This window comes from Meles meles, chromosome 19 (assembly GCF_922984935.1).
Source record: "Meles meles chromosome 19, mMelMel3.1 paternal haplotype, whole genome shotgun sequence".
Lineage (NCBI taxonomy): Eukaryota > Metazoa > Chordata > Mammalia > Carnivora > Mustelidae > Meles > Meles meles.
The window spans coordinates 55447582-55471474 of NC_060084.1; the positions used below are offsets into that span (position 1 = coordinate 55447582).

The following is a 23893-nucleotide window of genomic DNA, read 5'->3' on the forward strand; positions in this document are numbered from 1 at the left end:
ACAACACCCAATTTTCCTGGGAATGCTGAGGGTTAGAATTCCCAAATCACTGATGGGAGGGCAAAAAGAACATGCAGTGTGGAAGACTGTGTGGCAGGTCCTTATGAACAGAAACACCTACCAACAGAAGGGGAATATTTTGTCACCCGAAAATATGTCTCTTGGCCTGAGCATTATTTTTGGCTGGTTATTTTTAATCAAAGGCAGATAAAGAAAGAGCTCTGAAATCCTGTGTTTACTTTGAAAGAGACATTTGCATTCATATGGGAAAGTTTCATCTGTCAGGGGTCTCCCTCTGTGTAGCAGAGAGAGAAGGAACCTGTCTCCAGAAACTGATGAGAGCAGAGAGAGAAGGAACTAGTCTCCAGTCCACTGATGGTGGAGAAGCAGGGCTCGAACTCTGCTCCCAGCCCCAGCCTTGGTTCCTCTTCTTGACCTGGTCCCCTCCCCAGGTCCTTCCCAGCAGGGTCACCTGTGGAGTTTCAGAAAGGTTCACCTGTGGAGTTTCAGAAAGGATCTTCTGTGCGGGCCTCCCCCTCAGATTCTGTCAGTTGGTTTGGGCGAAAACAACACTGTTGTATTAATTAAGGGCTCCAGGAGATTCTCAGCGAGGCCAGTGGGGAGCCTGAGGGCTTTCAGTGGTTTTCTGAGAGTGGATTTGCAGCTTTGGTCCTGGAGACGTGACAGGGTCTCTGCTCCATGAGTCTGGAGGGTCAGGTCCTTGCACCCCCCGGTTCCGATGCCTACGCTGAAGTTGTGAGTGGCGGTGGCAGGCGACCCCTCCCTCCCCACAAAGCAGCTAAGAAAAGTGCAGGGATTGGTGTCCTCATGGGAGCTCAAAGTTTTTGAGCTGCTCCGGACACAAAGGACTGGGAAGTTTGGCCTTTTTGCATCTCTGAGTCCTGTCTGCGGGTGAGCGGTGTGGGGAGAAGGAGCTCTGTTGCTGGATTTAAGGGCATTTTCTCCTGATGCAGCTGTGATTTCCCCCCAGATCCCTCGTGAGGACGAAATCTAGAGGTGGAGGCGAAGGCAGATATGGCCGGTTCTCAGGTGAGCCTGGTGTCCCCGCGGAGCCGTGTCCTCTGTTTCTCCGCAGACCCTCTCCTTTAGAAGCTGCAGACATGGATGACTCGAGTTCCGGTGCTTCTCGTGTCTGCGTTAACCTGTTTTTCAGATCTGGTCAGAAGGGATACTCATGGTTAGGTCTTTAGAATGCTTCTCCATCTCAGAGCTTTCTGTCCTGTGTCCCCCATCTGGCTTCGATAGGGCATCAGCCATTGTCACTTTGAATTAAAGTCCCGCGAGGAGTGACAATATTCCGTTGGTGGCAGATCCGAAGGGGAAGGTTTCGAGTCCCGAGATTCCTGTGGCTGATGAGGTCTGGTCCTGGGATATCAGGGAGGGAAATCATTTCTCATGCGGGCTTTCTGGATTCTCGATCAGCTTCGTGCAGCCGGGAAGTAAATGCGGACAGAAGCTCGGTGGGTATGAGTCCAGAAAAACTTGGAAACTTCTCATTCTAAGAAAGGGGGTGTGTGTGTCTTCATCTTTAGCACGTGAAAGAGATATTCTACTTAAAGTCCACTAGAGGAGGGCACCTGGAGGTCTTCGTTGACTAAGCTTGGACTGTTGGTGAGCTCAGCTCAGGATCTCGGGATCCTGGACTGACATCCCCGCTTCTGGCTCTGTGCCCAGAGGGGAGTCCGCTAGCCATTCTCATTTTCCCTCCATCTCCTCTAAAGTATAAATCAATCTTGGGTCCGAGGGTGGTTCAGTTGGTTAAGTGTCTGCTTTCTGCCTCCAGCTCAGGTCTTGATCCCGGGGACCTGAAGTCCAGCCCCACATCGGGCTCCCAGGTGGGCAGGGATCCCACTTCTCCCTCTTCCTCTCCTGTTCTGCCTGTTTGTCATGTGTCTCTCGCTCTGTTTGAAATAAAAACAATAATTTTTTTTCCAAATTTTATTTATTGTGGCACGTAGGTGGCTCAGTGGGTTAAGCCTCTGCCTCCAGCTCAGGTCTGATCTCAGGGTCCTGGGGTCCAGCCCCACATCATGCTCCCAGGTGGGCAGGGATCCTGCTTCTCCCTCTTCCTCTCCTGTTCTGCCTGCTTGTGGTCTCTCACTTGCTCCCTTTGAAACAAATCCAGTCTTTGTAAAAAAATTTTATTTATTTGTAAGAAAAACAGTGAGAGCACAAGTAGGGTATGCTATGGGCAGAGGGAGAAGGCTGCCCACTGAGCAAGGATACCCTCCCACCCCCAGCAATGTAGGAGGTGTTCCCAGGACCTTGTGTCTTAGCCTGAGCAGCAGGCTGAGGTCCACTGACTGAGCCACCCAGTTGCCCCTATAATTAGAATCTTTAAAGAAGATGAAAATAAAAATAAATCTTAAAAATTAAAAGAAAAGAAAGTCATAAACTAGGTGTTACTAGCACAGGGACACTGTGCTGTCTCAGTGTAGTGTCTCTGTCACTGGCTTGGGGCCCCAGATGTGGGTCCATGATTGGCTGCAGCCCATCCAGCAGTGCTGCCGGAATTCCCCTGAGGCAGGACAAAGGCAGTGGAAGTTTACTGAAGACCTAAGAGATCAGCAGGCAGGAGGGCAAAAGAGAGCTTGTCTGCAAGGGGGTGGGGGGGTCTAAAGGGGGAAGGAAGGTGAGGAATTTGGGGGAACCAGGAACTTGCTCCTTTCTGCTCACTGTGCCTGGTTGTCAGAAGACTATTGGTTCCTTAGGGTCTTGGTAATTTTGAGGTGCATCCCCTGATGGCCCTGTCTGGACTCAGCCAAGGGGACACTGGGGCCCTTCCTGCACTCCTTTCCTCAAGGCTTCTTGCCTAAAAGCCATCCCTACAGAAGGAAAGTGTTTGATTGGTGTAGGTATATCCACTGTATTTGCATAATTAGATTTACATTCTGAATTCCTGCTTTCAGTCCTCAGGAAAACAGCAGTGATGATGTGTCCTTTGATGTGCATTAGGCGCTGAAAGCAATTTGTTTCCATTCAGCTGCTGGGAACTTTTATTGGCTTGGTGCTGTTAGCCAAATCCTCCCCTGTAATGTTCCTATTTTCCCTCCTGTCATTTGTAAGGAGCATGGGATACTGAGGAATATGCAGGAACTGTCGCATTTCAGGTGTAAATGTCTTTCTTCTGTGTTTCTCTTGTTTGTAGGCTAGTTCTTTCTCTTTGCTTCCTTCCTTCCTTCTTTCCTTCTTTTAAACATTTTCTCAGTTGAGAGAGTGCTTGAGAGTGAGGAAAGGGAAAGAAGGAGAAGCAAATTCCACACCGGGTGGGCAGCTCAACTCAGGGCTCCGTATCAGGAGTGTGGGATCATGACCTGAGCTCAAGGCAGACCCTTAACCCACTGAACTATCTGGGTGCCCCTTTTCTTGTAGTTTCTGCAGAGGAGAACAAAGCCAAAGAGGTGTGGATAAAATTAAATGTCCTTCAACTTCCAGTCTGTTGATAAATACCTGAGAAAGGCAGAATAGGACATTCCTCAGGGAACTCACTGCTGCCTGAAGGTTAATGTTTTGTTGGATGCAAAAAGCAGCCTTAGCCTAACAATAGTCCTCCAGGATCCTGTAATTCCTCTTTAACAGATGAAAATTGCTTTGGAAACTTCTTGAACTCTATTCCCCAAATGTAGCTTGGCCACCATCCTTCAAGCTTGTGGCCCACTGATAGATACCTGGAGGGTCTCCTGACTAAAGTGTTACTAAAGAGTGAGTGGCCTCATCAGAACACCAGCTGGGAGGCCCTGTGGGTCCTGGAAACTTGTTTCCAAATTCCTTAGAGCCTCCTGCTATCCCTCACCCCCTCCCCACCTGAAAGCATAGAACCAGTCACTGCTCACAACTTTCCTCTCCCCTTGCTTTAGGACCAGAGTGTTTGTATCACGGGTATTTCAACCATTCCTTCATCATTCACTTCAGGACCCCAATATTTCACATCAGAAACATGTCTAGAATTTCTTGACCATTGGCTCCTCTCCCACATCCCAACACCTTGCACTGGACAAGGAGGGCTGTCACCTCTGTGTAGTGGATAGAGTTGACTTCTGGGAGTGAAAGGAGTGACAATTCTCAACCGGGCAGCCCTCTTCCCCATAGGTTTTTCTTTAACTCCACACCCATGTCAGGGAGAAGGAAAGGTCAGATCTGGTTCTAACTGGTGATATTAGCTCCCATTTTCATCTTAGGAAACATCGTGAACTGTTTCAGTGGCCACTTGGTGACTGTGGTATTTATTGCAGGGACTGCTGACCTTTAGGGATGTGGCCATTGAATTCTCTGAGGAGGAGTGGGGACGCCTGACCCACACTCAGCGGCAACTGTACAGGGACGTGATGTTAGAGAACTATGGACACCTGCTCTTCTTGGGTGAGGAAGACTCCTTCCAGATTTCTAAAACCCCACCCAGGGTTTTGTTCCTTCCTGTGAAGACTGCCTCTTGGGAGATTTATCTTTGAATGAGTGGAATTCAGATCCAGGCAGAAAGGGAAAAACGTAGATGTTTGTAGATTGAGAGAAAAATGTTCATGATTCCTTTTCAGCCTCACCTTCTCCTTCCTCAAGGTAACATGATGGCTTGTGTAAATGTGTGGCAGTTCTCAACCTTTATTGGCATAGAAAGGTGCTGCTCACATCTGAGACTGAAATTTCCCCTTCTTATTATCATGTCTGCTACTTGGAAGTGGAGGTTAGGATGGGAACATTGGAAATGCCTCCTGTGTGTTCTAAATGGACTGTTAGGCAACAGTTTTTGGGAAACCATTTTCTGGAATGTCCAAAATCATCTCTTCTCTACTGAACAAAAGACTCATGGAAAGTTCGAATTGGCAGCAGTAGTCCTTTTTCTTTTTCCTCATAAACAGGTCTCACTGTGTCAAAGCCAGACCTGATCATGTTTTTGGAGCAAGAGAAGCAGCTCTGGCATGTGAAGAGAAAGGAGACCAAAGGCTTCCATCCAGGTAGGTGGGAATGAGTGAGGCAGTGACAGAGGGGACGTCCAAGTCTTAAGGTCGACCTTAAGCTATGGTTCGAGTAGCTCTCCTTGAAGGAATGTCAGTTGGACACATGCCCAGTTTTATGCCTCTCTCTCTCCCAGAGGGACATCTGCTCTCCAACTAGGCTAAAGTCTTTGTAAATTCTGGATTTCATCATGAGACAAGTAGGTCAGGGTAGATGTATGCACAGTGGGGTTTGGTGCAGAAATTTCCAGAACACTGGAGACAGATTTCTAATGTTCTCTGCCTTGGCTTTCTAAGGTTATGGAGGCTTTATTACTAGTCTTAAAACTGAGATTTACTAACTTCATTAGATAACAAAGCACTGCTCTAAAATGAGAAAATATACCGCTTTATTTCCCTTCAAGTGTTCTTTTTTCTTTTTCACATGTAGAAATTTCCACTCTTTGAGTTCTATTCTCAATGTCTCTCTTTGTTTCCTAGAATGCCTACATAAAAAATCCTATTGGTGAACTAGCACATTTAGAACTTGGACTTGTAGCCTTTAATAAAGTTTCATTTATTATCTCATTTTTTTAATAATTGCATCATGATTCTGTCTGTGAACTTCTTGTGACTTTGTCACATGTGTGTTCACTTTCTGATTAGTTCTGTATGTGATGAGCTCTATATTTTGTACATCAAATGTCCCGATATAACACGCACATGTGCTTTTTAAGTAGTGAGTTAGACAATTAGTAAGATTCCCATATATTTTATTTAAAAATTTTATTTGTTTGAGAGACAGGGAGAGAGAAAAAATGAGTAGGGAAAGGGCAAAAGGAGAGGGAGAAGCAAACACCTTGCTGAGCAGGGAACCCTGGATCCAGGACCCTGAGCTCATGACCTGAACTGAAGGAAGCTGCTTAACTAATTCAGCCCCACAGGTACCTTGAATCCACATGTTTGGAAAATTCTTTTTTTCAGTAATGAGATGTTATTTCTGGGAAATTAATCATGAGCTTTTTTCTCCTTTCCTCAGAATGTATCAGAATTTAATCCAAAATATTAATTTCATATACAGTGTCTCAGCATATTTTTCAACTTCATGGTGTTTATGTACTGGGAAATGGGTATGTTGTTTGTTTCCTCTGTCTTATAGAATGTCTTATAGAATGGATTATAGTGTTACATGTTGTACCATGTCTAGGTTGAGTTGTCATCCACATAGAATTCATTTCACCATGTATTTGTGGGTGAATTTTTATTCTCTCTGCATGAGAGAAAGACTTTCTTGAATTCAAAGTAATTTTCAAACTTTTGACACTTCTGTATCATGTTTTGGTATGAAATATGAAAGATATATTTTATCTGTCATTGTAAGATTAATATGATTGATATGTGTTGGTACCTTTCTCATTGACTTTTGTATCTTCTGGGAGTATTTTCCTTGTGGTTACCTTAGATATTCCTTAAAGCAACATTGTTGTAAAACAGTTTAAAACTCAGTGTCAATTACATAGAGAATTTTTCTTCCTGTCTCTACCCCTGCACTTGCCCCCAAATTTGATACTACAAATTCTTTTATGTTGTGTACTTTATGACCTACGTTTGTGATTTTAACACTTTTTTTTTTAAAAGAACAAAGCTCTATAGCAGAAATAAACGTGACTGGTATCTCATTACAACATTGCAGGTTTGTGTAATTTTCTACATATTTATGCTCAGCGGAGAGCTTTGTATTCTTGTGTGGTTGCAGGTTCTGGGTAGAATCCTTTTATTTCATGTAGAGAACACTCCTTTAATGGTTCTTCTGGACACATCTACTGGTAAACATAGAGGAGTCTTTACCTGGGAATGTCTTCATTTCTACATCTGTGGAAAAGAATTTTGCTCAGTAAAGTATTCTTGGGTTTTTTTTTTTTTTTTTTTTTTTTTTTTTATCTTTCACTAGCTGAGTGCATTATGCCAGCTCATTCTTGTTGGGACTGCTGGGAATCCCACTACTGCTCTTCTAGGAGCTCTTACACAAGGTGAAGTGTATTTGCCATGCTGTTTCAGAAGTCTCTTCATCTGTGGTGTGTGATGGTTAATTACATCATGTCATCAGTCATCCCATTCTTTGTATGTGGTCTGCTGTATATACCATAGTTTTATAAGGAAGTAATTTGAGGAAATAAAATATTAAGGCCATCATAGTGCACAGACATTTACTGTAGCGCACTGGATTTATCAAGATAAACTTGTCTGTGTACGTGGACCATTACTGATGAACAGCACGTTATTCAGTGGTTAACTGTATTTGTTAGTAGACCTGAAAGGATTCAGGGGCAGATGGATCTCTAGAGAGGGACGATTAATTTCAGTGTAATTCATTTTTTCTTTTGACTCGATTTTGTACATGTAGATGGGTGTCCAAAGAAAGGCAGAGTAGCAGAAGTTTCATCAGATAAACCAGCCTTTTATCTTTTGATTATACTGTTTTGGTATCAGGGTACTGCTGACCTCACAGAATGGTTTTGAGTGTATTTCTTTATTTCAGTATGTATAAATTTCTTTTTTATTGCTAAGATTTTGATAAGGATTGTCCTGAATGGTTTTTGTAAATGTTAGTTTCTTTTTGTTGTACTGAACCATGACTCACCATCTAATGCCCAGGGTTTCTACCTAACAAGTGCTAATTGAACAAAGTCACTACAAATATAATGATATGGCCTAGTCAGAGAATTCTCAGGGACTCTCAGTAAAATTTCACCTTATATGTTTCTCCAGTTGTTCTGTGAGCATAGAGAACACAAGCAGAGTTTTAGGGTTTTGATCTGCACAGAATGCAATGTGTCATATTAAGCTAAAGACAGATTTTGGAGCCAGAGAAGTAACTAGGAAGAAGCATGTGTACATACATATGTGTGTGTACCTATATCTTAAGAAGGAAAAGGAATCTTGTGTGTGTGTGTGTGTCTGTGTGTGTGTCCCAACACTAAAATGACCACAAGCACAGAGGGTTTCTGAGAGGGACTTCTTTTTTTTTTTTAAGATTTTATTTACTTATTTATTTGACAGACAGAGATCACAAGTTGGCAGAGAGGGAGGCAGAGAAAGAGAGAGGGAGGAGGAAGCAGGCACCCCGCTGAGCAGAGAGACTCATGTGGGGCCAGATCCCAGGACCCTGAGAGCATGACCTGAACTGAAGGGAGAGGCTTAACCCACTGAGCCCCTCAGTCACCCCTGAGAACCTCAGTCACCCCTGAGAGGGACTTCTGTGGGGATAACTCAGATTGACCTTTGACTTATTTCCTGCAGAAGTTGTGCAGAGTGGCCTGGGTCTGAATAACTGGGAGCACTTACAAGTCTTGGATCCCTATGGCTAACGTTGTGCTACCATGTCAGTAGCTCTGTGGTATAGCCCCCCACCTTTTCTTTCTTACCTAGTCTCAGGTGACTGTCTAGGGACTAGACCTTGAGAACCTGTATCTGGGGACACATACATAGTTAGGTTCTTCAGGGAAGGTAGTAGCTTGTGGGTAATGTAATGAGATACTCAGGTGTATAGTCCTGGGTCTCCAGGTGTGAATGTGTACTCCTGTGCGTTAGGCCTTTCCTGTATTGTTCCTTGGATGCATGATCTTTATGTCTACTTCTGAGTAGTCAACCAGGAAACCGCTAAGGCTATATATGTGTGGTGTCAGCTGGAATGTTGACTTTGAAGTGTCCCTTTGTGGAAGCTGTTCTGTATGAGGATGGCTGCAAGAACCATTGAGTGTCAAGGAGGAAAGAGAATCCAAACCTGGGTCACCTTCTAGAACAGCCTCTTTCTCCTTTGTCTTGTGTGCTTCATGTTCCTATGTCAGGCAGCCAGATTCAAACCCTGACTCTGCCAATAGTGAGAGGCTCACTATACCTTCCTTTATCTACATCATTTCTTTCAAAATCGATAAATGAAAATATAAATCATTTCTTTCAGTACAAGGAGAATAGTATTAGCCCTAACCCATAATCCAGAGCATTGAATACATTAAGAGCAGATTCAGTAACCGTGGGACAGAGTGTATGCAGTATGCAGAGGATCATGTCAGATGCTAGTGAATATTTGGATTCTATTTTTAATGATAAAATGTAGCCCACAAGTCATGTTTCATACTGAGCCCTCTCTGAATGTGAATATTGAACCTTGTATAAAGAAAAGCCTGTGTGCATTTGAAACTTGGAAGTATCTGTCTGATGCCAATTTTCATTGGAATCCTGTGGAATTGTGGTTTTATTCTCAGTCATCTGAATGTAGCCAACTGTTCTTGTTTTTTTCTTTCTCTCAGCAATTTTTTCTTATACCATACCCGAGAGATCGAATCCTTATGTTTAATAGTCAGAAATGTATTATAAACTAATGTTCTCTGTGGTTTCCTTAGTGTCTGAGGTTTCCTAATTTTTTTCTCCTACATGCTAACAAATTGAAATGTCCTCTGAAAAAGGTGAATCATGTTTTCTTTTTTTTTTTTAAGATTTTATTTATTTATTTGACAGAGATCACATATAGGCAGAGAGGCAGGCAGAGGGCGTAGGGTAAGCAGTCTCCCTGGTGAGGAGAGAGCCCAGTGCAGGGCTTGATCCCAGGACCCTGAGATCATGAGCTGAGCTGAAGACAGAGGCTTTAACCTACTGAGTCACCAAGGTGTACCTGAACTGTGTTTTCTTCTCATTTCCTTACATAGATCATTTTTTCTACAGACTTTATTTACTTATTAGTGAGAGAGAGAGAATGAACACAATGTCAGGGGAGGGCCAGAGGCAGAGTGACAAGTAGACTCCCCACTGAGCAGAGAGTCCCAGGCAGGGCTCTATCCCAGGACCCTGCATCAGGATCCAGTTTTTAGGCAGAAGCTTAACTGACTGAGCCACCCAGGCTTCCCTACACAAGTCATGTCTTGATATGGATTCACAGGGCCAAGATCTTAGATGCTGACTTCTCTATTGATATTTCTCTCTGTCTTCCTCCTCTAGTGGTGTTTAGCAGTTTCCCAGGACCACACACCCAATGTCAGTTGTGGTGTCATAGAACTTCCATGGGCCTCTATGCTCACATGAATGATTATTCCTCTATTCCCACAGCAGACATGCCTCTAGGAGCTGGGCAAATGCCATAATCTTTGTCTTGCAGGCTGTCCCTGCAATCGTGGTAACCTGATAGATGTACCATTGTCTCTCTTTACTTCACTGGAGATAGGATAAGTTCTACAGCTTTTATTGCCAAACAGGGGAGCATAGGCGACTCATTGGCCATTTTCTGTAATGGAGTCCCACCCACACTGACAGCTTTTGGATGAAAGATTTCTGCTATGATGTTGGATGCACACTTCATTTTTAGGTTTGCAGAGTGGCCAGGGATGTGTCTTTGGTGGTACCATGTGCATCTTGGGTATCTTCCAGAGCTTTGCCATTGGCCCTATGGCCGATGGTTGGAAAATCTTAAAGTCAAACCTTCCAGGTACATTGACTTTGTGATCTACCCTGTGTGTAACTGTATATCACTCCCAGATGAGCAGCAAAAGATCATGAAGGAAAATGTACTGGTTACTGTTGTGGATATCTGCACCGAATCCCACATGTGCCTTATATAGATTATCACTATTCCTTGAAGTCATGTGGTGACCTCATGATCTGCACAGGTGTTTCCTTGATTGATGTTTTAGTTATAATTGTCATTCCACTCATATTCGATAGTATAGTGATAGCATCTTGATCATGGGTAGCGGACAGATGAGTTTATTGTATTGGAAAACAGATGTCTCTTTTCATGGCCAAAGATCGGGCATATACGCTAGATGTTCCTTGAAGATACTAGGGTTTCCTATGCTCAGATCCTCCAACACAAACCCATCGCATGTGCAGCATCTCCCAATACCAGTTGGGGGTGGGCAGCTGGCCAGTGGAGTTACTGTGAAGAAGAGGTTTTTTTTTTTTCTTTTTTTAAGATTTTATTTATTTATTTGAAGAGAGAGATCACAAGTAGGCAGAGAGGCAGGCAGAGAGAGAGGAGGAAGCCGCTCTTCCTGCTGAGCAGAGAGCCCGATGTGGGGTCTGATGAGGACCCTGGGATCATGACCCGAGCTGAAGACAGAGGCTTTAACCCACTGAGCCACCCAGGCGCCAATGTGATGAAGATGTTTTATGATGTTTGCTGTGTCATGAGCCATAAGACACTTGGACTTTGACCTAGGAACCTCCTGTCTTCTGCCAGTATTGGAAAATTGTTACAGACCAACGGGGTACAGTATAAAATGTGTGTCACCTTGGAAATTTTATATTTATTGAGATTATCTGTGGGCTTTATTCAAAGCAAAATAGATATTCATAGGTCTGTTTCTTGTTTGTTCATTTGCATTGCTGTTTTGATTATATACATAAGTGAATATGAATGGTATTTATCTTTGAATCTCTGACTTAGTTCACATCGCATAATTACTTCTGGGTCAAACCTCATTATCGCAAATGCAAGACACAATGAAAAAAGCATAACGAGACATTAGTCAAAAGTAGAAACTCAGACGCCACCCAAACATCTAAATCAGAGTATGAATTTTAACAGGATCTTCAGTTCATTGTCATACACATTAACATTGGAGACGTGCCCATCTGGCTCAGCCAGAGTCTTCCATTATTCTACTCCTGATGTTATGTCTATAGGAGATTAGTTTGTTAACTGTGCCTTGTTGTATGCCTTAAATCAGGATATATGCTCTTTATTTCCCAGATTATTTTGGGTATGGGTTATCCCTTGACGTCCACATAAAAAGAGGATGGATTTTGATCTTTGTGCAAAAATGGCATTGGAGTTTTGGTAGAGATTGCATTTTCTGTAGATCCCTTCAAGATTTATTGTTTCAGTTACTCCAGTGAAAGAATATAGTTAGGTTTCCTACTTATAGATTCTTTGATTCCTGCACAGTACATTGTACTTTTCATCGTTTCTGGTTTGATCTCTACCATTATGTTAAACTGGAAGCATTTTTTGAGGGGGGCAGGGGTTTGCCATCAATGTATGATGTCTCTGTTTTGTGAATAGTTCTTTGTTGTGTAGAAACAAAACTAATTTTTCTGTGTTGGTTTGAGTACCAGCTTTATAAAATCTGTATGAGTTTTAACAAGATTAAAACAATAAGGATTCCCAAGAGGAGAAATGGCAGTGGTGCAGGAGGGTTCTAGACTCATGAGTCCTGTCATGAGTACCACTAGGTAAATTTCAGGTCATCCTAAATGCCGAGGCATTGGTCTGAATAGTGACAGGAGAAACTCCCCAAGTAAGAGGAGAAAAGAGGACACATGGAAGATGGCAGATAGTGTGGAGGCATGGTTTAGGGAGGAGAGAGGAGTATAGCATTGTGGAGAGGAGGGAGCCCCAGTTATGCAATAGGTGTCATGACAGAGGACCACTCAGGAGATACCTGAGGAGGTTTCCCAAAGCCATTGGCTTGGAGAGGGTCAAGGGCTGAATTTCATGAGTTCTTGGAACCAGCATATCTTAAAGCCTGGAGTTTTAATGGTCAGAAGGTTTGGATGGGATAGAACCAGGAGGGCACTCAGATGCTCCTGGAGAGAAGGCTGGCAAACAACCTGGGGGCACTGAGTGTGGAAAGACATCTGAAGAACACCTGGGGTGCACAGTGGGGAGAGTATTTGTAGTCTAGGAGCACATTCCTGAGAGGAAACATTCAGTGACATGTGGCTTCCAAAAATGGGAGCCCTCTCCTGTCCTGTAGCATAAAGACTGAGCCCCACTCAGTGAAGACACTGGCTCTCTGCCTTGCTTGCACCAGGCCTCACCCCCTGTGATCTGAGGGGACTTCCCTTCTCAATGAGCCTTGACTCAGGCTCAGCAAGGTCAGCCCCTGCCCACATCACATCTCCTGACCAGAGAGTTCTGCAGGGACGCATTCCTCGTGGAGTTGATGTGAAGTCTCCTTTCATAAGCACAGCAGAGCTCATGTAATTCAAACTGGCCACATTCAGGCCAGGGAACAAACACTGCCCGTAGCAGGCAAGGAGAGCCCCTGCAGACCACTAGTCTGAAGGATACAACAGGACACATTACTGACTTTTGTAATGGACAGAGGAAAGTAGAGAGTTAGACAAATGCCAAGATGAAAGAATTTATCCCAAAGAAAACCAGCAGATAAGACCAAGGGCAGACATACAATGGAAACAGTAAGGAGCTTGATGGAGAAATTAAGGTTGCAATCATAAGCATACTCAAGGAGTGAGAAAACAATAGTGAGAACTTTACCACAGAGATAAGAGTTAAATAATTGGGTGCTTGGTGGCTCACTTGGGTAAGTACCGCCTCTTGATTTCTGCTTTGATCTTGATCACAGGTTGCTGGGATGCAGGCTCAAGTAAAACTGTGTATTCAGTGTGATGCTTGCATGTGATTCCCTCTCTCTGTGGCTCCCACCCGAAATCTTGTGATTCCCTTCAAATATTGTTGCCTCTTATAATTTTCTTCCTACAATCAGTTATACTTTTACTGTATTCTGTTTGATTCAGTTCAGTTTTCTTTTTCCATATCCTCCATTCTTCTGCTAAGTTGGAGCTTATATGATCCTTTTTGTGATTGTTAGAGATACAGGAAAGTGATTTCTGCTACACTGTGACCATATCACAGAATTATCTATTAGGATATATGGTCAATATGTTGTGTACCATGTTATGTATCCATGTGGAAATGAGGTCCTGATGACTCATTGTCAGCCATTGTTCTGACATTGTCTGATTGACTTGATGGTTCTGCATTAGAAGTCATCAGTATATTCTTCTGAATGTAGTAAGTGCAGTGGTTTAACTTTTATTTCATATCTTTCAGGTCTATCTTCACATGACACCCCGAGTTTCCTGATGCAGCAGAGCATAGAAGGATCTTTCCTGAACGGGTCAATGCGCAGATACAAAGATAGTGCTTTTGAGATATTACACTTATGTGCAGACTGGGACAGTGATGGGGACAGCAAAGGGCTGTGTCAAAGAAATCCTGGACGATACACCCAAACCAAGGCAACTGCCCTGAAGGAGACTCTCACTGCCCCATATGGTAAAGGATATAAACCGCTGTGGAAGACCTCCCTTTTAAAGTCAACTGTTTCTGCAGAGCAGTGGGTCTCTGTCAGCACAGGCTCCAATCAGATATTCAACCTTAGTGATTTCTGGACAGACCATTTGGAACATCTGGAAAGTAACTTAGTCCATGCTGAAAATAATGATTTGAGCCATTTGGAAGATAGGATTGGCCGGACCTTAAATCAGAGATTTAGAAATGAACAAAGTGCTCAGTGGGATCCATTTGAGAGGGACTTCACTGAAGAGTTGACCCTACAGTATGATGAGAGGCTTTTCATTGGAGACAGAATTGCTCAATGCACTAAATCTGAGAAAATATTAAACCAGGGCTCCAGTGTTCACAGATGTGTCAGGACCAGGTTTGCAGAGAACCATTATGAATGTGATAAATGTGGAGAAGGCTTTCATCCATGCTCTAACCTCAGTATACATAATGGTCACCATTTGGGAGGCAGTCCTCATAAATATAATGAATGTGGGAAAGCTTGTAACCAGTCCTCCAGTGTTGGTGATCATCAGAGAATTCATGAGGGAAAAAGCCCATTCAGATGTTATAAACCAGGGACGATGATTAGTCAGTCATCAAGCCTAAACATCAATGAGATAATCCCTTGTGGAAAGGAAACTTACACTTTTAAGGAATGTGGTAAATCCTTTCACTGCCACTCAACACTATCTCAACATCAGCAAATGCATACTGGAGAAAAAGTATACAAATGTGAAGAAGGTGGTCAAAGGCTTAAGGACTGTTCATCAATAAATGGACTTTCACAGATCTGTTCTGGAGAGAAACCCTGCAAATGCCAAGAATGTGGTAAAGCTTTTAGCGATCACTCAAGTCTTAATAGACATCACCAAATTCATATTGCAGGGAAAAATTACAACTGTAATGAATGTGCCAAAGCCTTTACATCATGCTCAAAACTTATTCAACATCAGAGAATTCATAGTGGAGATAAATCTTACCAATGTCAAAAATGTGGCAAGGTCTTTAAACACCTCTCACACCTTTCTCAACATCATAGAATTCATACTGGAAAGAAACCTTACCAATGTCAGGAATGTGGGAAGGCCTTTACCTGGAGGTCAAATCTTTCTCGGCATCACAAAATTCATACTGCAGAGAAAACTTACCAATGTCAAGAATGTGGCAAGGCCTTTAAGTGGAGGTCACATCTTTATCAACATCACAATATTCATAATGCAGAGAAACCTTACCAATGTCAAAAATGTGGCAAGGCCTTTAACTGGAGGTCAGGTCTTGCTGAGCATAACAGAATTCATTGTGGAGAAAAATCTTACCAATGTGAAGAATGTGGCAAGAGCTTTAACCGGAGGTCATCCCTTTTTAAACATCACAGGATTCATACTGGAGAGAAACCTCACCAATGTCCTAAATGTGGCAAGGCCTTTTATTACAGGTCATCCCTTACTCAACATCATAGATCTCATACTGGAGAGAAACCTTACCAGTGTCAAGAATGTGGTAAGGCCTATGCTGTCCCTTCACAACTTACTAAACATCACAGAATTCATAGTGTAGAGAAACCTTACCAATGTCAAGAATGTGGCATGGCCTTTACCTACAGCTCAGCCCTTACACGACATCACATAATCCATAGTGTAGAGAAACCTTACCAATGTCATGAATGTGGCAAGAGCTTTAAATGGAGTTCATACCTTATTCAACATCACAGAACTCATACTGGAGAGAAACCTTACCAATGTCAGGAATGCGGCAAGGCCTTTACCTGGAGGTCAGGTTTTACTCGGCATTACAGAATTCATTGTGGAGAATAAGCTTACCAATGTGAAGAATGTGGCAAGCCCTTTAGGGACAGCTCAGTTGTTATTGAACATTACAGAACTCATACTGGAGAGGAACCTTACCAATGTCAAATATGTGGCAAGGCCTTTAACTGCCTGTCAACACCTTTCTTGACGTCATAGATTTCATAGTGGAGAGAACCCTTACCAATGTCAGGAATGTGGCAAGGCCTTTATGGTGAACTCACACCTCAGTCGACATAGCAGAACTCATACTAGAGTGTGACCCTATAAATTCCAAAAATGTGGCAAGGCCTCTAACTGGTGCTCAAGGCTTAGTCAGCATCAGAGAATTCGTAATGGAAAGACATCTTACCAATATCAAGACTGTGGCAAGACCTTTAACCACAGCTCAACCTTACTCAAAAGTACAGAATTCATACTGGAGAGAAACCTGGCGACTGTCATGAATGTGGCAAGGCCTTTAACCAGAGGTCAAGGTTTACTGAGCATCAGAGAGTTCATCCTGGAGAGAAACCTTACAATGTCAAGAATGTTGTTAGGCTGGGCACCTGAGTTGCTCAGTGGGTAAAGCCTCTGCCTTCGGCTCAGGTCATGATCTCAGGGTCTTGATATCCAGCCCCGCATTGGGTTCTCTGCTCAGCAGGGAGTCTGCTTCCCCCTCTCTCTCTGCCTGCCTCTCTGCCTACTTGTGATCTGTCAAATAAATAAAATCATTAAAAAATGAATGTTAGGGGGCACCTGGGTGGCTCAGTGGGTTAAAGCCTCTGCCTTCGGCTCAGGTCATGATCTCAGGGTCCTGGGATCGAGCCCCGCATCGGGCTCTCTGCTCCGTGGGGAGCCTTCTTCCTCCTCTCCCTCTCTCTGCCTGCCTCTCTGCCTAGTTGTGATTTCTCTCTGTCAAATAAATAAAATATTAAAAAAAAAATGTTAGGCCTTTACAGGTACTGAGTCCTCACTAAAAATAATATTCATACTAGATAGGCGGCTTACCAGTGTATGGAATGTAAGAACAGGGGCATCTGGGTGGCTCAGGGGGATATGTGGCTCCCTTAGAATCAAGTCATGATCCCAGGTTCCTGGGATTGAGCTCTGCATTGGGCTCCCTGCTCAGTGGGCAGCGTGCTTCTCCCTCTTCCCCTGCCTGACCCTCCTCTCTACTTGTGCTCTCTTGAGGAATGAATGAGAAAAAAAGAATCTGAGCAGAATTGGTTAAAGAGTGCTAACTGATTCATGCCTACAAGAGAATGCATATTAGATAATAACCTCACAAATACGACCAGTGTGGCAAGGCCTTTGTCCAGCATGCACACCTTCTAAACAGAATTCATACTGGAAAGACACCGGATAAATAATGTGGCCAAACCTAGCAGGCACACAACCCTTACTGCACATCACAGAATTCATCCTGCAGAGAAAATTATGGATGTAATGCACGTGAAATAGTGCCTAAGGACTGCTCCCTCCACACTCCATGTGAGAGATTTTATTTTTTTTTAAAGATTTTATTTGACAGAGATCATAAGTAGGCAGAGAGGCAGGCAGAGAGAGAAGGGGAGGCAGGCTCCCTGCAAAGCAGAGAGCCTGATGTGGGGCTCGATCCCAGGACCCTAGGATCATGACCTGAGCCGAAGGCAGAGGTTTCAACCCCCTGAGCCACCCAGGCGCCCCTCCATATGAGAGATTTTAAATAGGAGAGTAAGTGTACAAATACTAAGAAAGTGTCTGACCTCTCAGTGGGACTCCCAAATTTCTTCACATCGTTGTTTTCATATAGGAGTGAAAGTGTGAAATGTAAAGAATGTGGCCAACTGGAATTCAGTGCTGACTCAATATATCAAAATGCATAGTAGATTCAAGCCCTTGGAACATCATGAATGTGGAGAGGCCTTCATTTTAGTATACATTGGCACACACAACAGAGAGTGCATTAAGGCAAGTCAATTGAAAGTTAGCAATGTTTAGAAAACCATTTAATTGAACATCAGATATCAAAGAATGTTACAGAAATCAAGCCAATGGAATACATTTTTCACCCTACTCAGACATTACTCTGCATGAAAATATTGATTATAAGGAGAAATCAGACCTGAACACTTGGAAAATGTATATTTGGAAAATGTAGTCTGTTGAACAGATTTTAGTGGATGGACTTTTTCATATAAATATAAGGATTTCAGTATTTTAAATTTTTACATTAACCCTATATGAGATTTGTGACTAATAATATTAAAGTATTTCCTCTGAAACCACTGCAGAAAATTCCTCTGTTCCTCGTGGGTGTGTAAGAACATGGGGCTGATTGTTGCTACATCAAAGATATTAGATGTCCTGCTCCATTAAGTGGGACCATTCATACCTAATTTTCCATGGAAGAGGACTCTATGATATACAACATATGAAGTACATCTCAGTGGAGATGGTGCTTATGGTTATAACACTAATGTAAGATTCCATGAGATAGGTGTTCAGGGAACACACTTCTGGATGTATTAAGCTAAAGAACTTCCTGAATATTAGAAATAGGTTTTCCTAATTGTTCTTTACGGGAAAAGAGGTAGTCATGTAAACTACGAATGTATCTTCCTAAGTGCAATCATTAGAGAGTATGACTTGATGTGGTTAAATGAGGAGATCCTGACAGATGACTGCAGGAGGGTAGCTAACTCTTCCCTACAATGCCATAACACTGAACATACACATTTCTGTGGAACGTACCTCAGTCCTGAAATTTTTGGAAATAGGTACTCCCATATCCTGACAACACTTGAATGCGTTTGCACATGTGTGTTCTGTATTTTGAATGGAGACAATAGAGTGGATTTGATATGCATTACTCAGTGTATGTGTGAACTTAATATATTTTCATTAATAAAACAGTGGTGTTTTTTCTTTAAAGGATTTTATTTATTTTGTTGACAAAAAGAGATCACAAGTAGGCAGAGAAGCAGGAAGAGAGAGAGAACAGGAAGCAGTCTCCCGGTAGAGCAGAGAGCTCAGTTGGGCTGGATGCCAAGACCATGGGATCATGACCAGAGCTGAAGGCAGAGGCTTTAACCCACTAATCCACCCCAGTGCCCCAATAAAACACTTTAACATACAGATATGGATATGTCATGAATGATGTATTATTCTACTTCTAGTGTTCATCTATTTCATTGTGGGTTGTACGGAGCTGTTTGAATCCATCACCTGTTTGGTACTGGACTAAAACAATATACCTAGGACACCATTTTCTCAGTCCTCTGAAGGTTTAAGGGATATGTGATTATTTTCCCCCAGTCTATGCTATGATTTTCTCCTCTTTGTGAATAGGATGGTATTACTGTATGTGTATTACCAAGCATTGTGACACAGAGGATTGTTGGTGTTTTAGCTCATGTACTCCATGATACTGCTACTTGGCACTGATTTTGTGTAGCCAGTAGTGTTGTCGGGGCCTTGTACTGACAGGAGCCCTTCTCACTAGTGTATTCCCCAGTCAGCATGCTATAGGGTGACACGTTAGTGTAACATCTCATATGACATCTGTACTCTATCCTAATGAGCCACCATCACTCCTTTCTTCCAATGTCTTCCTGCCCTTGTCCTATAAAGAAGACTCCCGCTCCCCCAGAGCTTCCCTAAATCTGTTTTAGTCAGAATGGCATGTTTTGGACATATACTTGGGACTCTATAGCACTGTACCATGGCCCCACATGAAAGTATATGTTCCACATTCTGCACTGATGTTGTTTTCATGTGACTGTGAGGTACACATGCACATATGACCATCCTATGTGTGTCATAGATACCCCATAAGAGAGAGAAATCTATCCCAATTGGAGTGATGTGGTAGCCCAGGGAAGAGACAAAAATTATTTAAGATGAGGAATTAGCATGTAGAGGAGGACAACTGTGCTGAGTTTCCCAAGTGACTCCCTAGATGTAGAAAAATAGCTTCTACTTGTTTTATGACCTACTTATCTCCAGATCTCCATTTGTATTCACCCTCCTTTTTCTTCCTCACTATGTAGGAACCACAACCATTCTCTTTTGCCTGTGTTGTGGAGAGAGTGTCTTCAGAAGATGCTCAATTGAGAATAGACCGATGGAAAGCTGATAGGTATTAAGACATTGAGCACGAGGTTGTGGGGTGTGAATCTAAGTAAAATTTGGGGGAGGCACCATTCTTTGAGAGAAAGACAAGACCTATTAAAATGAAATGTGAGGAACTCTTTCTAGTGTGGGAAGGGACCTGTAGGTGGCTCCCTTTAGTCACTGCAAAGGCACAGGTAGCTCTTGTTGGTGTCATGGGGAGAAGAGATGGCGAATGAGGGTATATCAGGAGTGGGGAGGTCCTGCTTTATCCTGGTGATTTGATTGACCTCCTGTATCTTCCTGAGGACTAATGCTGTTGGATGTCAGTGATTACTATCCCTGCCTAGATGGACGAGGGTGTTGGATGATGCAATCATTTGGCAGCTTTAAGATGTCACATGGTAGAATAGCTGTTTGAGATGAAGAAAGCTTCTGGGCAGTGGAATAGGCCCGATCAGCTGGGCATGTGCTGTGATTGCTCCCTCATTTCCCACGTAGATAACCGCAGTCAAGTTCAGATCCAGTGTAGTTGTGAGATCCTTCGGAGAAGCTGCTTCAGTGCTGTGCTGGACCTTCCTCCCTTTCTTCAGTGTCATCATGAGTGTAGTAGTAGGTGTGTCTGGGTAGCTCAGTTATTGTGTCTGCCTTAGGCTCAGGTCATGAGCCCTACATTGGGCTCCCTGCTTATTGGTGATTTGATTTCTCTCTCTTTTCTGCCCATCATCACCCAGCACCACAAGTGCCCCTCTCATTTTCTCGAATAAAATACATTTCTTAGAGATTTTATTTATATATTTGACAGAGAGAGAGAGAGAGAGAGAGAGATCACTAGTAGGCAGAGTGAGAAGGGAAAGGAGGCTCCCTGTTGAGCAGAGAGCTTGACCCAGTATTCGATCCCAGGACCCTGAGATCATGAGCCAAAGGCAGAAGCCCAATGCTCTGAGCCTCCCAGGCACCTCAGCAGTTGATAACAATAAGAATTGCCTAGGGGTGTCTGGGTGGCTCAGTGGGTTAAAGCCTCTGCCTTTGGCTCAGTTCATGATCCCAGGGTCCTGAGATCAAGCCCAGCATGGGACTTTCTGTTCACTTCCCCCTCTCTCTCTGCCTGTTGTGCCTACTGTTCTGCATATTTTTGATCTCTCTCTCTCTCTCTCTGTCAAATAAATAAACAAAATCTTAAAAATAAACAAAAAGACAAAAAGACTTGCCTACCTAGAATAGACACATGAAAAAATGTTCATCATCATTAACCATCATTAACCAGAGGACACTGGCTCTGATGCTATCCCTCCTCCTGATAATCCCCGAGAACCCTCTGCCCCCAGCCACGCTGGACATACCAGGAGCGGGACTCCCTATTTACCAGAAGCTCCATCTATGTATGGGATGCATCCTCTTAGGGAAGTTGCTAATGGAGAAACAGGCACAATTAAGTTCCATGTCCCATTCTCCAGGGTAGACCTAGCTCAGATAAAATTAGAACGACATTCTGAAAATCCCTCTCAATTTATTGGTGGCTTTCAAGAAGTATCGGGGCGCCTGGGTGGCTCAGTGGGTTAAGCCGCTGCCTTAGGCTCAGGTCATGATCTCAGGGTCCTGGGATCGAGCCCCGCATCAGGCTCTCTGCTCCGCAGGGAGCCTGCTTCCTCCTCTCTCTCTGCCTGCCTCTCTACCTACTTGTGATCTCTCTCTCTGTCAAATTAAAAAAAAAAAAAAGAAGTATCTATGATGTTCGACTTGACCTGGAAGGATATATATATCACTTTAACTCTTTTCCTCACCCCTGAGGAAAAGAGACGAATCTGGGAGGGAGCTCAGGAGTTCACTGATGAGCTGGCAATGAGAGACAGGGATCGTTACCTAGTTGGGGGTACTGCTGTCCCTAAGGCTGAGCCACACTGGAACTATCAGGAGGATAGTTCAGGGAGAGAAAAACGGGATCATATGACCACTTGTTTGATAGAAGGAATGAAAAAAGGATTTTCCAAACCTGTAAAGGTTGACAAACTTCAGGAAGTTACACAAGGAACTGACGAAAATCCAGCCCTGTTTTAGGGGCGATTGGTGAGGCCATCCATAAACACATGAATCTGGACCCAGCCTCACCTGAGGGAGTAACCATACTGAATATATATTTTATAAGCCAATCAGCACTTGACACCCACTGGAAATTAACTAAGATGGCTTTAGGTCCTCAAACTCCCATCCAGCGCCTATTAGAGGTAGCGACTGAGGTCTTTAAAAATAGAGATATGGCCTTAAGGCAAGAAAAGGACCAGAGAACTAAATTGAAGGGTAAGATACAGGCTCAAGTAATGGCTGCCACTATTGCAGATTCCCCACAGAACCAGACCAACCAGGGGCAATAGAAGGGCTGGCAGTGGGAAAAGAACTAGGTAAGTCTCCATACTATACGTGTGGCCAGATCGGACACTAGAGCAAAAAATGTCTGAACAAGCACTCTCCACCAGGGCCATGTCCTGTCTGTTAAGAAATGGGACACTGGATGAGAGACTGTCCTCATCTCCAGAGAGAGAGGGAGACAGGAACTCACTTCCTCGCCCGAGAGTCAATGCTGGAAGAACTGGCATGACAGGGCCCTGAGGCTGGTCCAGCTCCCTTTGTTTGGGTTACCCTGGATGTGGGAGGTAAGTTTATCAATTTTCTTATTGATACTGGAGCCACCTACTCTGTCTTTATTCAGCACTCCAGCCCTGTTTGTATTTCTAAACTTAAAATTGTCAGCATAGAAGGGGAAACAAACATGCCATCAGACAATGCCTTTAACCTGTAAATATAAGAGTCAGTTGATAACTCCTGTTTTTCTAGTCCTTCCATCTTGCCCCACCCCATTACACGGATGAGACTTAATAAACTGGGTAGCCGATCTGCTCTTACTGTAGAGGTGGATGGCTTGTTTCTTTAATGATTGGAGAGCTTGATCAATACCTTACCATCCCTTCCAATGTCTGGAAGGAAGTAAACCCACAGGTCTGGGATTTTGATATCCCAAGATGGGCTCTTACAGCCCAACCCGTTAAGGTGACCTTAAAGGACCCAACCAATATACCTCATAAGAAACAATATCCTCTAAAACCTGAGGCCAAAGCTGGGTTACAACCGCTTGTTGATAACTTTCTTAGACATGGTATATTAAAGCCTTGTCAATCTCCTTCTAACACCCCAATTTTACCAGTAAAAAAGCCAAATGGAGAATATCAGATGGTACAAGATTTAAAGAGCTATAAATGAGGCAGTAATGCCTATTCATCCCATACTGCCAAATCCATACACTATTCTCACCCACATCCCTGGTGTCACCAACTGGTTTACAGTACTTGACTTAAAAGATGCCTTTTTTTGGGCATCCCATTAAGTGAGGAAATGCAGCCGCTATTTGCTTTTGAATGGACTTCACCCTCAAGCTCACAGGCTGCTCAGTTAACCTGGACAGTCTTACCACAAGGATTTAAAAACAGTCCTCATCTATTTGGAGCTGTACTTAGCAAAGATCTCCATGAGGTATCCTTATCTAAGGGGACAATAATTCAATATGTAGATGACATTTTAATCTGCAGTCCCACAAAGGAGACATCTGATGAAAATTCTATAACTTAATTTTTTGGCAGATAGAGGGTATCGTCTATCCCCTAAAAAGGCACAAATATCTCAACAAAAGGTACACTATTTAGGATACGAACTAACACCTGGTCACCATATCCTATCTACTGATAGAAAAAGGGCCATACTAGATCTTGAGGCTCCAACTACAAAAAAAAAACAACTTTGCACTTTTCTAGATATGGCAGGTTTTTGCCGCCTGTGGATTCCTGGGTTTGGACTCTTGGCCAAACCATTATATGACTCAATTAAAGGCCCCAGTGAGGAATCTTTGTTCTGGACTAAAGCTCAGCAGACAGCCTTTCAAACATTAAAAACTAAACTTCTGTAAGCTCCAGCTTTGGCATTACCAA

The 23893-nt window shown here is 43.3% G+C and overlaps 3 protein-coding genes across 3 annotated transcripts in view; all 3 read left to right on the top strand.

Annotated features, from left to right (window-relative positions):
• LOC123931367 (putative protein ZNF720) overlaps positions 1–23893 on the top strand; it is an 867309-nt gene that overhangs the window by 747772 nt on the left and 95644 nt on the right. The gene's annotated exons all lie outside the window — the stretch shown is intronic.
• On the top strand, positions 1036–4984 carry LOC123931369 (putative protein ZNF720). The gene is made up of 3 exons (XM_045988379.1): positions 1036–1050; positions 4254–4380; positions 4875–4984. Exons 1-3 carry the CDS (start codon positions 1036–1038, stop codon positions 4982–4984), a joined length of 252 nt encoding a protein of 83 aa, XP_045844335.1.
• On the top strand, positions 13872–16001 carry LOC123930598 (zinc finger protein 883-like). Its single transcript, XM_045986802.1, has 2 exons — positions 13872–15808; positions 15893–16001. Exons 1-2 carry the CDS (start codon positions 13872–13874, stop codon positions 15999–16001), a joined length of 2046 nt encoding a protein of 681 aa, XP_045842758.1.

Coding starts and splice junctions, on each gene's coding strand:
- LOC123931369 (XM_045988379.1), top strand. Junction 4,381..4,874: donor TGGACACCTGCTCTTCTTGG/GTGAGGAAGACT, acceptor CCTCATAAACAG/GTCTCACTGTGTCAAAGCCA.
- LOC123930598 (XM_045986802.1), top strand. CDS start 13,872: ATGCGCAGATACAAAGATAGTGCTTTTGAGATATTACACTTATGTGCA. Junction 15,809..15,892: donor GGCAAGGCCTTTACCTGGAG/GTCAGGTTTTAC, acceptor CTTTAGGGACAG/CTCAGTTGTTATTGAACATT.